The 16284-nt window shown below is 40.2% G+C and overlaps 1 protein-coding gene and 1 non-coding gene across 7 annotated transcripts in view; one reads left to right on the top strand and one right to left on the bottom strand.

Annotated features, from left to right (window-relative positions):
- LOC128572712 (zinc finger protein 595-like) overlaps positions 1 to 15579 on the top strand; it is a 117093-nt gene extending 101514 nt beyond the window's left edge. For all 6 annotated transcript variants that reach the window (XM_053572769.1, XM_053572768.1, XM_053572770.1 and 3 more), the window contains 3 exons: positions 2497 to 2623; positions 3668 to 3763; positions 9723 to 15579. In XM_053572769.1, coding sequence (XP_053428744.1) covers positions 2497 to 2623; positions 3668 to 3763; positions 9723 to 12115 — 2616 coding nt within the window. In that variant the 3' untranslated portion in view covers positions 12116 to 15579. The remainder of the gene's footprint in view (positions 1 to 2496; positions 2624 to 3667; positions 3764 to 9722) is intronic.
- On the bottom strand, positions 12518 to 12624 carry LOC128573161 (U6 spliceosomal RNA). The gene has a single exon (XR_008376330.1). It is a non-coding gene; the product is annotated as a U6 spliceosomal RNA (small nuclear RNA).
- Positions 15580 to 16284: the final 705 nt, after the last annotated feature.

The following is a 16284-nucleotide window of genomic DNA, read 5'->3' as shown; positions in this document are numbered from 1 at the left end:
AGCCACCCTCTTGCCTCAGTTTTTCTATTTTTAGTAGATGTGGAGTCTCACTTTTGCTCAGGCTGGTGTCGAACCCATGAGCTCAAGCAATCCATCTGCCTCAGCGTCCCAGAGTGCTTAGGTCACAGGCATGAGCCACCGGGCTGGGCCAATATCAGGTGTTCAGAAGTTGGAAACCTTTACTTCTCTACTTGTGATGTTCCTGCCTAATGAGCTTGTTTCAAATACTCTTTTCCCCTTTTCTTGTAATAGTCAAAAGGCTGTGAGAAATCCTTCTCCCCTATTACCCTGTTTCCCCGAAAATAAGACAGTATCTTATTTTAAGGTGTGCTCCCAAAGATGCACTGGGTCTTATTTGCAGGGGACGCCTTATCTTTCCTGTAAGTAGGTCTTATTTTCGGAGGATGTCTTATTTTCGGGGAAACAGGGTACGTACATAGCAGAGTCTTCTCTCCATTCTATCAAGATCCCCGTATGTCCTGCAAAATTTTCGTCACGAATTTATGTTTTTTAAAAATTATGTTCTGTAATTCTGCAAATGTTCCTTTTGTGGTTTTTGTTTTTTTTTTTTTTTGTAGACAGTTTTACTTTATTGCCCTCAGTAGAGTGCCGTGGCATCACACAGCTCACAGCAACCTCCAACTCCTGGGCTTAGGCGATTCTCCTGCCTCAGCCTCCCGAGGAGCTGGGACTACAGGCGCCCGCCACAATGCCCGGCTATTTTTTTGTTGCAGTTTGGCCGGGGCTGGGTTTGAACCCGCCACCCTCGGCATATGGGGCTGGCGCCCTGCTCACTGAGCCACAGGCGCCGCCCCCTTTTGTGTTATTTTAAATGGAAATACATGGATCCCCAAATTACCCAGTGTAGTTGAGGTTGGGTCATTGGATATTACCAAAGAAGGGGACTATGTACTGTTCATTTTCAATCCAGAAGCTCCATCGGTGCTGTGTAAAATGAGATGAAGCACATGCACTTTACAGCAGATGGCATTAACTGCCTAAAGTACCTCAAAGTTTTGAAAAACAAAATAATTAGAAAAGCCTGGAGCAGTGCCTGTGGCTCAGAGGGGTAGGGCGCTGGCACCATATGTTGGAAGTGGAGGGTTCAAACCCAGCCCCGGCCAAAAACTGCAAAAAAAAAAAAAAAGAGAGAAAAGAAAGAAAGAAAAACCTTGTTTTCTAGGATGCTAAAAAGGAATCTTTTTTTTTTTTTCTGTTTTTTTTTTTTTTTTATTTCAGATAGAGCCTCAAGCTGTCGCTTGCCCTGGGTAGGGTGTTGTGGCATCACAACTCACAGCAACCTCCAACTCCTGGGCTTAAGTGATTTTCTTGCCTCAGCCTCCCAAGTAGCTGGGACTACAAGTGCCTCCCACAATGCCCGGCTATTTTTCGTTTGTAGTTGTCCTTGCTGTTTGGCAGGCCCGGGCTGATTGAAACCCACTACCTCTGGTGTATGTGGCTCGCGCCTTAGCCACTTGAGCTACAGGTGACAAGTCTAAAGAAGAATTTTTAAGATAGTATTACATATTAGAAGATAGGGAAGATATCTATCTGTGCCTTCAACTTTGAAAACAAAAATTTTTAGCTGTCTTTATCAGAATATAATTAAGTACTTTGGAGAGAGTATCAACTCATATTCACAACCCAAAACCTTTATAGCGGTGGCGCCCCCTTCTTAGATTCTCTTTTAAACCTTGCTTGGAAAATAAAGGCTCGAACTGTTGTTTACTGGGTCAAAATTCAACTGGGATAAATCCAGTCTAACGTGTGAGAAAATATTACCATGGGACAGAAACGTTGGCATCTCTGTTGAGCTTTTGGAAATGCAAATATCAAGCTTCACCGAGTATCTTCTGAATAAAAAATCTGCATTTGGCCCAGGTCTCCAGTTCATTCTTGCACATGTAAACTCTTAGGGCTTCCATTTAGCTCCTCATGATATTTTCATTTAAGAAATAAGCACAGGCTCAGCGCCTGTGGTTCAGTGGTTAGGGCACCGGCCACATGCACTGTGGCTGGTGGGTTGGAACCTGGCCTGAGCCTGCTAAACAAACAACAAAAATAGTCGGGCATTGTGGGGGTCACCTGTCGTCCCAGCTACAAGGGAGGCTGAGTCAAGAGACTCTTGAGTCTAAGAGTTTGAGGTGGTTGTGAGCTGTGACTCCACAGCGCTCTGGCGAGGGCAACATAGTGAAATTCTGTCTTAAAAAAAAAAGAAAAATATGCACAGCTTTATAGTGTATGATGTAAGTAAGGCACAGAAATGCACATGGCTATGTTGGTGACTTTATTTTTGCACTGTCACCTAAAAAAGCACAGTATGTACACTGAGATTGTGGATGTTATCCCATCCTCTTTCCTCAGTGTTAGAGAGCACATAAGGGAACGTCTCTCTGCCATACTTACTACATAATACCATACAGTCATGTAAGTGAAGAAAGTTCTCACCCACTCATTTATGTAAAAATGAAATTGAACTTTTTTTTTTTTTTTCAGGAACTGTTGACCTTCAGAGATGTGTCTATAGAATTCTCTATGGATGAGTGGGCCTGCCTGGACCCTGCTCAGCAGAATTTGTATCGGGATGTCATGTTAGAGACCTACAGAAACCTGGTCTTCCTTGGTGAGGATAACTTACATACACAGTTCCTACTGTGCACTAAGCATTTCATATTGCTTCTTTGTAGATGAGTTTTGTGGAATTTCTTCTTTGACTGTGTTAGTTTCAGATTGTTGTTTCTAAGGAAAACTTAAGTTCTTGGTATAGAAATGAAAAGACTTCAGATGTTTATCTTGGCACTAATCTTCCCCTTTCTTTCTTGAGCTGATATATGTCCTTCATTGCATTGATGGTAACATCAAAAATTTATAGGCTTAGAATTGTTTAAGTATAGTTTCTAGCATACCAAGTTCTATTTCAGTAGTACTGGGTAGTGGAGCATTGTAAATTATTTTTTGTTTGTTTGTTTGTTTGAGACGAAGTCTCACCATGTCGCCCTCAGCAGAGTGTCGTGTGGTCACATCTTACAGCAACCTCAAACTCTTGGACTTACGCGATTCTTGTGCCTCAGCCTCCCAAATAGCTGGAACAACAGGCGCCTGCCACAATATCCAGCTGTTTTTTTGTTGCAGTTGTCATTGTTGTTTTAGCTGGCCTGGGCCAGGTTTGAACCTGCTAGCCTTGATGTATGTAGATGGCGCCCTACCCACTGAGCTACAGTTATCACCCCTTTCAATGCTTTCTAAATATTCTAAAGTTTCTGTTAGAAATGTCTTTTTTTTAAAGACAGAGTCTCACTATGTCACCCTTGGCAGAGGGTCATGATGTCACAGCTCACAGCAACCTCAAACTCTTGGGCTTAAGTGATTCTCTTGCCTTAGCCTCTCCAGTGGCTGGGACCACAGGCACCACCACCCCTGCCCCCTTGCCTATGATGCCCTGCTATTTTTCTGTTGCAGTTGTCATTGTTGTTTAGCAAGGCCAGGGCCGATTTCAAAACCGCCTGCCTCAGTGTATGTGGCCAGTGCCCTCTCCAGTGAGTTGCCTCTACCCTTAGATTATTCTTTAAAGATTTCTAAAATGTTGTGTTCTCTACTTTAGGAAGGTACTAGATTGGTAAATGGAGAAGCCCAACAAGAGTCATGTCATTTTTTTCTAATAAAACAGGGCTTGCTGTTTCTAAGCCTGACCTCATCACCTGTCTGGAGCAAAGTAATGAACCCTGGAAGGTGAAGACACACTGGACAGTAGTCAAGCACCCAGGTAGGTTGAAGTGAATGGAGCAGATAACACTGGTCAAACGTCCAAAGTTCAAGAAGAAAACCAAACAGTACAGTATGATTAAGGAAGCTCAGCTTCATTGGAAATGATTTCTGAGAAGCCTGGGTTTATTTCTTTTGTTCTTATATAAGGGCACCTCTGTTCTGCTTTTCATTTCTTATGTTTATTTTCTCATTGAGACAAAGTCTCACTTTTTTGCCTTCAGCTCATGTGCCATGGCATCAGCCTAGTACAGAGCAATGTTAACCATCTTGGTTCAAGTGATTTTTCGGTCTCTGCCTGTCAAGTAGCTGAGACTACAGGTTTCTCCACAACGCCTGTGTTTTTACTGTTTTTTAGTGGAATCAGTCTTTCTCTTGCTCAGGCTTGTTTCAAACTCCCAAACTCAAGCACCTTGGCCTCTCAAGAGTGTTAGGTTTACATGTGTTAGCCACCATACCTGGCCCTAGTCTTCTTTTTAAATTTTTTAATGTTTATTTTTTTTTTTTTTTTGAGACAGAATTTCACTTTCTCACCCTAAGTAGGGTTACATTGTGTCTTAGCTCATAGCACCCTGGAACTCATGGGCTCAAGCAATCCACTTGCCTCCATTCCTGCCACAATGACTGACTTTTAAGACACCTGGTTTTGCTCTTGCTCAGATTAGACTCCTACCGGTGAGCTCAAGCAATCCACCTGCCTTGCCCTCTCAGAGTGCTAAGATTATAGGTGCCTGACCTTTTCTTTTTATATGTATTTTTTGAGATAGGAGTCTCACTTTGTCACCCTCAGTAGAGTGCTATAGTGTCACAGCTCACAACAACCTGAAACTCTTGAGCTCCAGTAATTCTTTTGCCTCAGCCTTCAAAGTAGCAGGGACTATAGGCACCTACCATATACCTGGCTATTTTTGTTTTGTTTGTTGTAGTTGTCACTGTTGTTTGGCAGGCCCAGGCTGGGTTCAAACCCACCAGCCCCTAGTGTATGTGGCCAATGCCCTAAGCACTGAGCATTGGGTGCCAGACCTCTTTTTACTTTTTAGAAGGAGTTTAGTTTTTAGTGATATTCTCTCTAGTTTACAGTGAGAACGAAGAACTTCATGGCTTATACAGGACTGCAAAATCTGACTGGTGTTTGATTGCTTTTGAGGACATAAAAATATTTGTTTTTTTTTTTTGAGGATCTCTGATATTTTATTTTTTAATTTTCTTCAATATAGGCATGGTGGCTCACTTCTACAGTCCTAGCACTCTTGGAGGTTGAGGTGAGATGAGGCCTGAAAAAGAGTGGAATCCTTTCACTACTAAAAAAAGTTAATAATGACTAAACATTGTAGTGATTAGGGGTGCTGAGGCAAGAGGATTATTTGAACCTAGAAATTAAGTTTCGTGTGAGGCTGATGATGATGGCACTTTAGCCTCAGCAATAGAATGAAACTGTGCCTCAAAACAATTTTTTGTCTTCAGTATTCTATTGAAAATGTGAGAGTGAGCATTTGATATTAATATTTGGTTCAGAAATCTCAGGACACCTCAAATAGATGGCATATGTCTTCTGCTTTATAGTTTTTGATTCATTGAAAGTTTCAAATAAGATATTGCAATAAGTATAGTCCATAAATTTTATCAGAACACTTAAGAATCTCCCCCAATATAAGAATATTTAACTTCAACCTTTTGTTTTTATATGAACTGTGATAAATAGTTTAATTTCTATATGCTCTAATTTCTCATCTTTAATATGGTTCAATATATCTACTCTGTACATTATTATGTATACTATGTTGTTGGGGAGTTACAGTATTCCTGCGCATATATTAAACTTTGTCTTGTTAGAAAAGCACTGTGATAAACTTTTTTGAGACAGTGTCTCTGGTACCCTGTAGTTGAGTTGAGTGGCATTGTAGATCACAGCAACATCAAACTCTTGGGTACAAGTGATCCTTTCTTCTCAGCCTCCTCAGTAGGTGGGACAACAGCCACCTCCTATAGTGCCTGGCTAGTTTTTCTATTTTTAGTAGAGAAGGGGACTTGTTCTTTCTCAGACTTATGTCAAATGCTTGAGCTCAGGTGATCCATCTGCCTTGGTCTCCTAAAGTGCTAAGATTACAGGTATGAACCACTATGCCTATCATAAGAAACTCTTATTTTATAATTATCTCTTAGAATATGCTTGTCAGGATGTATTATTCATACACACACACAGAGAAGAACTTTTATAAGTTGACCACTCAAGGGATGGTAAAAATCTTGTCAACATATGTAGGTGGTTAGCATAAGGAGCTTGGCCTAGTGTACTGATACATACATATGGTGCATGCCCAGTCTGTGTACATTAGGTCAACGTGAGGAGGTAGTCAATATGGATGTTCTAGTGTCTGTATATACATATATATGCACACAAAAAGATATGTAAATGTATACATACACATACACAAAAGTGCCAGGGTCTACAGGCCTGTCTCCATGGTCATGAGTGTGCATCTCCCTCCAGGTCTCTGGATGGGTAGGACTCCTCCCAGATCATGGCTGGGAGAAGTTGGAGATGCCCTCATAATCACTTCAGAATTCTCAGTGGGACAAATTTATTTTTAGTGTTCATTCTGAGTATGATATAATATTTTATTGGGATTTTGCTTTGCATGTCTTCAATAATTAAGTAATTTTGAGCACCCTTTCAAATGCTTTTTGGCCATTTATATATGTACTTTGAAAAATGTCAGTTCAGTCCTTTGTCAATTTTTTTTTTTTTTTTTTGAGACAGAGTCTCATTTTGTCACCCTCAGTAGAGCTCCATGGCATCATAGCTCACAGCAACCTCAAACTTCTGGGCTCAAGCAATTCTCTGACCATGGCCTCCCGAGTAGCTGGGACTACAGGCACCCACGATAGCATCCTACTAGTCCAGCTATTTTTACAGACCAGTTCTGGCTCTTGCTCAAGCTGGTGTGGAACCTGTGAGCTCAGGCAGTCCACCTGCCTCTGCCTGTCACAGTGCTAGGATTACAGGCATTAGTCATGCCGCCTGACCTTCCTTTGTCAATTTTGAAATCAAGGTATTCATTATTTTCTTTTGTGTTTTAGAGGTTGTTTATGTACATTACTTATATACAGTTGTATTCGGAGTATTATCTTCTATTATACATCTGATTTACAAATATTTTCACTTATTTCACTTATTTCTAAGGTGAGCTTTTGAGTCTAGTGAAGTTTTTCTTTGATATGTTGAAATGCTGGAATTTGATGAAATTTCACTTTTCTGTTTTTGATTTTTTTTTTCTTGAGAAAGACTCTATGTGCTGTGGCCTTACAGCACAGAGCAACTGAAAACTCTTGGGCTTAAGTGATTCTCTTGCCTCAGCCTCCCAAGTAGCTGGGACAACAGGCACCACACCACAATGTCCAGCTATTTTTTTGTTGTAGTTGTCATTGTTGTTTGGTAGGCCCAGGCCGGAGTTGAACGTGCCAGTCTGGTGTATGTGGGTGGTGCTGAGCTACAGGCAGCAAGCCTGTTCTGTTTTTTGTTCCTTATGTATTTATTGTCATATCAAAAAAATTATGCCAACATAATTGGCATAATATCATAATGGCATGATCTAGTTTCCTGTTTGTCCCTCAAGATATTAGTTCAAGTCTCTTTGTTATGTAAATATGCAGTTTTGTACATTGTTTTTTTGTTTGTTTGTTTGTTTTTAGGTAGACTCTCACTTTGTCACCCCCAGTCAAGTGCCCTGGTTCACAGCCACATCATACTCTTGGGCAAGTCGATTGCCACAGCCTCCCTTGTAGCTGGCAATACGGGCACCAGCCATGACACCTGGCTATTTTTAAAGATGGGGTCTCACTCTAGCTCAGGCTGGTCTGGAACCTGTGAGCTAAGGCAGTCTTCCCCACCTCAGCCTCCCCAAGTGCTGGGATTAAAGGCTTGAGCCACAGTACCTATCCTCACGTTGTTTCTTGAAGAAACTCTTCTGCATTGTGTGTTCATGACTACCTTATGAAAGATACATAAGAGTTTGTTTGTGGTCACCCTATCATTTTCCATCATGTGCTTACCTGTCTTTGTGCCAGTAATACATTGATTTTATTTTTGTAGCTTTGTAATATATTTTGAAATCCTGACATTTTTTTATTTTTATTTACTAATTATATAACTGTCTATTTATTTTTGCTTTTCTTAAGACAGAGTCTCTCTTGGTTGACCTCCTTAGTGTGCTCTGGCTCATAGCAACCTCAGACTCTTTTCCCTCAGCCTCCTAAGTAGCTGGGACTACAGATGCCCATCACAATGCCTGGCTTTTTTTTATATAGACGGGAGGCTCACTCTGGCTCAGCCTGGACTTGGACCTCTGAGTTCAGGGCAATTCACCTGCCTCGGCCTTCCAGAGTGCTAGGATATAGGCGGTGAGCCACCTCGCCCAACCTAAACCTTTTATTTCTTGTTGATATCTCCATTTTTTGTGATTTTACTTAGTTGTTTGTATCCTTCCCATTTCACACATATACCATCTTTAAGATAAAATTCTTAGGTAATTTAGACGTCTCTTTTTTATAGTTGATTCCCTATTATTTATTTTGTTTCTTTGGGTTATGCTACCTTAATATTTTGTACATGCTGTAATCTTTCACTGATTGTTTGAGGATCATAAAAGGTACCTGTAAGAAAATCCATGATACGGCTTTATCTTACAGGATTCTGACACAAATTGTACTAAAGACTTGAGGAACTTCATATACATTCGGAAAGTGTTTTGCCTGTGGAATAGTGTGGATATTTTCTAGCTGAAGCATTTTCCCCACATTACCTCTTAAGAGGTCGTAATCGCTTGCTAGACTTGAATCTGTTGTACTGGAGTCTCTAGTGCTGTACCAATATTTTACCTTTTGTTTCAGCACCCCTAGTCTGGTACTATAAATGGTACTATTAATTATAGTACCCTTCAGCACTCTCACTCATGGGAGACATAACCTATCTTTAGAAAAGCCCTGAAAAGCCAGTAAGATTAATGCAGGTGTCATTATTTTTCTTTTGATGAAAAAGTTTACTTTCGGGGCGGCGCCTGTGGCTCAGTCGGTGAGGCGCCGGCCCCATATACCGAGGGTGGTGGGTTCAAACCTGGCCCCAGCTGAATTGCAACCAAATGGGTTCAAACCCGGCCCCAGCTGAATTGCAACCAAAAAAATAGCCGGGCGTTGTGGCAGGCGCCTGTAGTCCCAGCTACTCGGGAGACTGAGGCAAGAGAATCACTTAAGCCCAGGAGTTGGAGGTTGCTGTGAGCTGTGTGATGCCACGGCACTCTACCCAGGGCCATAAAGTGAGACTCTGTCTCTACAAAAAAAAAGAAAAGGAAAAAGTTTACTTTCGTATGCACCATGCTGTTTTGAGATGAGGGAATGTCTGTGGTTCTTAAGTAGAACAAACTTTTCTTATTTTTTTCCTTATTTTATACATTTCTGAATCACAGTTTCTGTCACCCTGGATAGAGTGCTGTGATACCATAGTTAACGGCAACCGCAATTACCTGGGCTCGTCGTATTCTTGCATCAGCTTCCCGAGTTGCTGGGACTGTAGATTTCTGCCACATTCCCAACTAATTTTTTCTACTTTAGGAACACACAGGGTTTCACCCTGGCTAAGAATGCTTTCCAATGCCTATATTCAAGTCATCCACCCACTCAAACTCCCAGAGTGCTGGGTTTACATACATGAACCACTGCACCTGGCCTGTAATATGCCTCTTCACATTGTGCTCACCTGGTGGGCTGAAAATTCTTACTTGGATTTTATAATTCCCAAAATGCAGTATATATTTATTACATATATGTATCTCAAAAATTATTAGGACATGTGTGCATACTTCTACTGTATGGCATAAAATTACAGAAAAAAATTGTAATGTATATTTATTCAATTGTGATAAAAACTCAGTGGTATAATTTTGTATTTTTTAAATTTCTTTCAGTTACATCTAATCGTTCTACGCAGGACAATTCACAAGTACTGGATGCAAACATTTTATTACCAAAGATAATCCTGAGAAGATATAAAAATGATGGCCCTGAGAATTTAACCTCAATAAAATACTGGGATCAGGTCTATAAGTGTAAGCAGCATAAAGTATGTTATGATGGTCTGGATGAATGTTTAACAGCTCTGTATGGTAAAATCTACCAATGCAGTAAAGATTTCAAGGTTGTGAGAAAATTATCAACCCTAAATAGACATAAGATGATATATACCAGGGAGAAAATTTCTGAGTACAAAAAACATGGGAAAGCCTTAAACCTGTCCTCAAACTTTGGAAAATATAAGATAACTCATTTAGTGGAAAAGCAGTACAAAGGTAAAGAATGTTGCAGAATCTTTGAATCTTGCTCAAGCTTGTCTAAGCACAGGGTACTTCATACTGGAGAGAAAATCTACCATTGTGAAAATGATAACAAGTGGCTTAGCCACAGCTCAAAATATTCTAACCATAAGACAATGTATAATGGAGAGAAACGCTACATATGTGAAGAATGTGGCAAAGCTTTTAACCATTACTCAAATCTTTCTGTACATAAAAGAATTCATACTGGGGAGAAACCCTACAAATGTCAACAATGTGGAAAAACCTTTAACCAGTCATCACACCTTTCTCAACACAAAATAATTCATTCTGGAGAGAGACCCTACAAATGTGAAGAATGTGGCAAAGCATATAACCATTACTCAAATCTTTCTGTACATAAGAGAATTCATTCGGGAGAGAAACCATATAAATGCCAAGAATGTGGAAAAGCCTTTAACCATTACTCAACCCTTTCTGTACATGAAAGAATTCATTCTGGGGAGAAACCATATAAATGCCAAGAATGTGGAAAAGCCTTTAACCAGTCCTCACACCTTTTGCGACATAAAAGAATTCATTCTGGAGAGAAACCATACAAGTGTCAAGAATGTGGCAAATCCTTTAACGATTATTCAACCCTTTCTATACATAAAAGAATTCATTCTGGGGAGAAACCATACAAATGTGAAGAATGTGGAAAAGCCTTTAACCAGTACTCAAACCTTTCTGTACATAAAAGAATTCATTCTGGAGAGAAACCATACAGATGTCAAGAATGTGGCAAATCCTTTAACCAGTCCTCACACCTTTCTGTACATAATAGAATTCATTCTGGAGAGAAACCCTACAAATGTGAAGTATGTTACAAAGCCTTTAATCATTCCTCAAGCCTTTCTGTACATAAAAGAATTCATTCTGGAGAGAACCCCTACAAATGTCAAGAATGTGGAAAAGCCTTTAACCAGTACTCAACCTTTTCTGTACATAAAAGAATTCATTCTGGAGAGAACCCCTACAAATGTCAAGAATGTGGAAAAGCCTTTAACCATTACCCAAGCCTTTCTGTACATAAAAGAATTCATTCTGGAGAGAAGCCCTTCAAATGTGAAGAATGTGGCAAATCCTTTAACCATCACTCAACCCTTTTGGTACATGAAAGAATTCATTCTGGGGAGAAACCATACAAATGTCAAAAATGTGGCAAATTCTTTAACCAGCACTCAAACCTTTCTGTACATGAAAGAATTCATTCTGGAGAGAAACCTTACAAATGTGAAGAATGTGGCAAAGCCTTTAATCATTACTCAGCCCTTTTTGTACATGAAAGAATTCATTCTGGGGAGAAACCATACAAATGTCAAGAATGTGGAAGAGCCTTTAACCAGTCCTCACACCTTTCTCGACATAAAAGAATTCATTCTGGGGAGAAACCATACAAATGTGAAGAATGTGCCAAATCCTTTAAGGATTACTCAACCTTTTCTGTGCATAAAAGAATTCATTCTGGAGAGAAACCCTACAAATGTGAAGTATGTTACAAAGCCTTTAACTATTCCTCAAGCCTTTCTGTACATAAAAGAATTCATTCTGGGGAGAAACCCTACAAGTGTGAAGAATGTGGAAAAAGCTTTAACCTATGCTCACGTCTTTCCAGACATAAAATAATTCATTCTGGAGAGAAACCCTACAAATGTGAAGAATGTGGCAAAGCCTTTAACCAGTACTCAAACTTTTCTGTACACAAAGGAATTCATTCTGGAGAGAAACCCTACAAATGTGAAGAATGTGGAAAAGCCTTTAACCATTACTCAACCCTTTCTGTACATAAAAGAATTCATTCTGGAGAGAAACCATACAAATGTCAACAGTGTGGAAAAGCCTTTAACCAGTACTCAACCCTTTCTGTACATAAAAGAATTCATTCTGGAGAGAAACCTTATGAATGTCAACAGTGTGGCAAATCCTTTAACCAGAACTCAAATCTTTCTAAACATAAAAAAATTCATTCTGGAGAAAATTTATAAATATCAATAGTGTGGAAAACCCTTTAACTCAAGTTGAAATTGGCCCGTTACCAAAAAAAAAAAAAAAAAAAATGATACAACATAGAAATCCTACAAATATGAAGAATGTGGCAGTACCTTTACTTGGTTTTCATAACTTAGTAACCATAAAATTATTCACACTGGAGAGAAATTCTGCAAATGTGAACAGTGTGGCAATGCACTTAAACCAGAGGTCAAAAATAGTACATATGAAGAAATTCATATTGGAGAGAAATCTTACAAATATGAATAATATGGCAAAGTTTTTTTTTTTTTTAATTGTTGGGGATTCGTTGAGTGTACAAGAAACCAGGTTACACTGATTTCACTTGTTAGGTAAAGTCTGTCTTACAATTGTGTCTTGTCCCCAAAAAGTGTGTCAAAAATATGGAATGCTTCATGAACTTGCATGTCAACCTTGCTCACGGGCCATGCTAATCTTCTCTGTATTGTTCCAATTTTAATATATGTGCTGCCGAAGCAAACACTATGGCAAAGGTTTTAACTGGTCCCTGGCCCTTAGTAATCATAAGAGAAATCATGCCAGAGAAAAGTCATCACAATATGAAGGTGTGGTGAAGCTTTATGCCAGTAGTCACAATTTTCTGTACACAGGAGAATTCATGTTTAAGAGAAATGCTGTAAAGTGAAGAATCTGAAAGTGTTTAATTTTTACTCAACCCATTCTGTGTATGAAAATTTTCGGACAGAGAAAACCCCTACAGATGTGAAGACAGTTTCATTCTATAAGCAGTATTCACACATTTTAGTGCATAACAATTCATAGAGAAAATCTATACATGTGCAGTATATGACAATGTCTTTAAATATTTCTCATGCTCTTCTAATCATAATTCATATGGAAGAAATACTACAAATGTTAATCATGTCTTAAAGTTGTGTTTATTCTGTTAGGTAGGGTGAAGGACAGATAGGGGCAGATGATTCTAGGCGCGATCCCTTGTCCATAATAAGAGGAACAAAATTACCAGAGTTGGCTGCCAAGAAAGAAAAGCATTTTCTGAAGGGTTCTAAAAACTGAACTGATGTTTGCCCTACAAAAATGAATCTCAGAAGTGGAGAGGCCCCAATGTGGAGATAGGGCCAAGGCCACAAAAAGGGGTCTTTGCAGCATGCCTACATGTGACAGTAGCCTCAAGTGACCCATTTTCATTAACAGTAAAATTGCCACCACTTTTATCACAGTTTACAAGTACTATGACAGCTTCTGGAAATTGCCTTACAGGGATAGAAATGGGAGGACTCTCCATTCAGGAAGTTTTCCCCCTTTCCAGGAAAATCCATAAATTTTCTTTTTTTTTTTTCTTTTTTTTTTTTTGGCCAGGTGGGTTTGAATCCACCACCTCCAGTATATGTGGCCAGTGCCCTACTCATTGAGCCACAGGAGCCACACACACCCCCATCAGTTAATATAGATTTAGAAAATCAGCATAAAGGGGAAAAATGTCACTAAACCCAGGGTCTTCTCTGCTTGAGAAGGTAGATGTCTCTGGAGTCTTTTAATACTGTCCTTTAATAAACTTTGACATTTTGCACACTTGTATCTACTTGTTCTGCTCATTTGTTCCACTGTCTTGGTACCAGTAACCGTTCTTTAGAACCTGGAACCAAAAATCAGGGAACACATACCTGACATCTGTTCCCTATATATGATATTTTAGTGCCAACATCTGGGACTAAAATACACATTTTCAGCAAGAGAACTAAGGGAACAATAGACTTTCTGGTTCACGCTACAGGCTCAGCGCCTGTATCTCAGTGGTTAGGGCACCAGCCACATACACCAACGGTGGTGGTTTCGAGCCCATTCCAGGGCTGCCAAACAATGACAACTATAACCACAAAAGAGCAGGACCTTGTGGCAGGTGCCTGTAGTCCCAGGTACTTGGGAGGCTGGGCAAGAGAATTGCTTAAACCCAAGAGTGAGGTTGCTGTGATGTGTGATGCCATGGCACATTACCGAGGGCAACATAATAAGACTCTGTATCACAAAAAAGAATTCACTCTCCCTGCTGCACATTACTTATACCTACAGCTCTCTCACATTGGTTTTCAGGTAATATACATCCATTTCCTTTTGTTTTGTTTTGCACATGCACATCATCCATCAGTTGGGTCTTACATTCAAAAGGTTACAAAGGGGCCTCAGGCTCCACAAGCAGAACATTAAAGCAGATTGTTAAGGTCTTGGTAAGAAGAATCAGGAGGAAGAGACAGTGAGGAAAAGCCAGGCCAGCATCAGGCCACAAGAGGAGAAGGATACTTAAAATGGTTGCTACCACTAGGGAAGAAGGTTGTTGGGACAGAGACCATAGGGTCAGGCAAGAAGACACCAAGCTGAAGCCCTTCCTTGACTATGACTGTGGGTTCCTGGAGGAATGGATGACTCAGGAAAGGGACTCTACTAGGACCATCCCCTCACTACTACGAAGATGCCCTGGAAGTGACATTGCCCTCTCCTTGAGACAGGGCATCATACTCACCTTCCAGACCCTGTGAAATCCCTGAACCAGCTCTGACTCCCTGGAAGTCTTTCAGTCTGATGGACACACTCCAGCTTCAGAAGAAGTTGCAGTTTCTTGGGCAGCGCCTGTGGCTCAGTGAGTAGGGCGCCAGACCCATATGCCAAGGGTGGCGGGTTCAAACCCAGCCCTGGCCAAACTGCAACAAAAAAATAGCCGGGCATTGTGGCAGGTGCCTATAGTCCCAGCTACTCGGGAGGCTGAGGCAAGAGAATCACGTAAGCCCAAGAGTTAGAGGTTGCTGTGAGCCGTGTGATGCCACGGCACTCTACCAAGGGCGGTACACTGAGACTCTGTCTCTACACACACACACACACACACACACAAAAAGTTGCAGTTTCAGATGCTGGGAAGGCTGATTGTTGGGTAGCTATCTCTCTCTGTCACAGTAAAGAAGCTAATATTCATAACATTAGAGCCCCTCCTCTGCTCTCCCTGGATATTCAAGGCCTCTGTTTCCCTCTCCTATATCTCTTAAAAATGGAAGGCAAAATACAAACACACAGTGTACTCTAAAGTCCCTCTGCTCCCTGGTGGATGATGCCTTGTTTATTCCTTTTAGTGTTTTCCAGATGGCCCACCCCATTGTTTGATGAATTTTACTTTATCTTATTGGGTTTTTTGTTTGTTTGGTTGGTTGGTTTTTTGGAGACAGAGCCTCAAGCTGTAACCCTGGGTAAAGTGCTGTGACGTCATAGCTCACAGCAACCTCCAAGTCTTGGGCTTAAGGGTTTCTCTTGCCTCAGCCTCCCAAGTACCTGGATGACAGGCACCTCCCACGATGCCTGGCTATTTTTTGGTTGCAGTTGTCATTGTTTGGCAGGCCCAGGCTGGATTCCAACCCACTCACTCCGGTGTATGTGGCTGGCACCCTAGCTGCTTAAGCTACAGATGCCCAGCCTTTTTTTTTTTTTTTTTTTTTTTTTTAATTTTTTTATTAAATCATAACTGTATACAATGATATGATTATGGGGCATCATACACTCACTTCATAAACCATTTGACACATTTTTATCACAGTGGTTTAAATGGAAAAACATACCATGCTCATGGCTAGGAAGAATCAACATTATCAAAATGTCCATACTACCCAAAGCAATATATAATTTCAACGCACTCCCTATTAATGCCCAGCCTTTTTGATGAAGTCTTAACTTTAGACTAAAGACCTAAATTCTTTAAAACCACAGGCCTCCTTCCCAGGTCTTTAAATAGCAAAGACTTAACTGGGATCCCATTTTCATTCAAAATAGATAAACAGTTAAAGCAAGAAGGAATCAGGATGTAGGAGAGAGATGTGAAGAAACTCATGAATACGAAGAAACATGGGTGGTAAGGAACACCAAAAGGAAAGAGAATGATTTTGTGTAGGACGAAACCTAATATAACAATGTTTGTCCCAAAATAAGTCATGGTTTCAGAAGAAAAACTTCAGACAAACATTGGGCTTCAGTATGTCAAAATGGTCTATGTAAGGGATAATATTTGCAAAGGTAAATTTATAAAAAATTTTGTATGTGAACTGGTTGGCATAACTGAAAAGGGAATATGCAACAAAGTGTTAGTTTTGTTTTGAGACTGTTTAAAACCGCTTCAGATTGCTTG

This window comes from Nycticebus coucang, chromosome 20 (assembly GCF_027406575.1).
Source record: "Nycticebus coucang isolate mNycCou1 chromosome 20, mNycCou1.pri, whole genome shotgun sequence".
Lineage (NCBI taxonomy): Eukaryota > Metazoa > Chordata > Mammalia > Primates > Lorisidae > Nycticebus > Nycticebus coucang.
The sequence above is the reverse complement of the archived record's forward strand: the minus strand, read 5'-3'. Positions and strand labels throughout refer to the sequence as shown.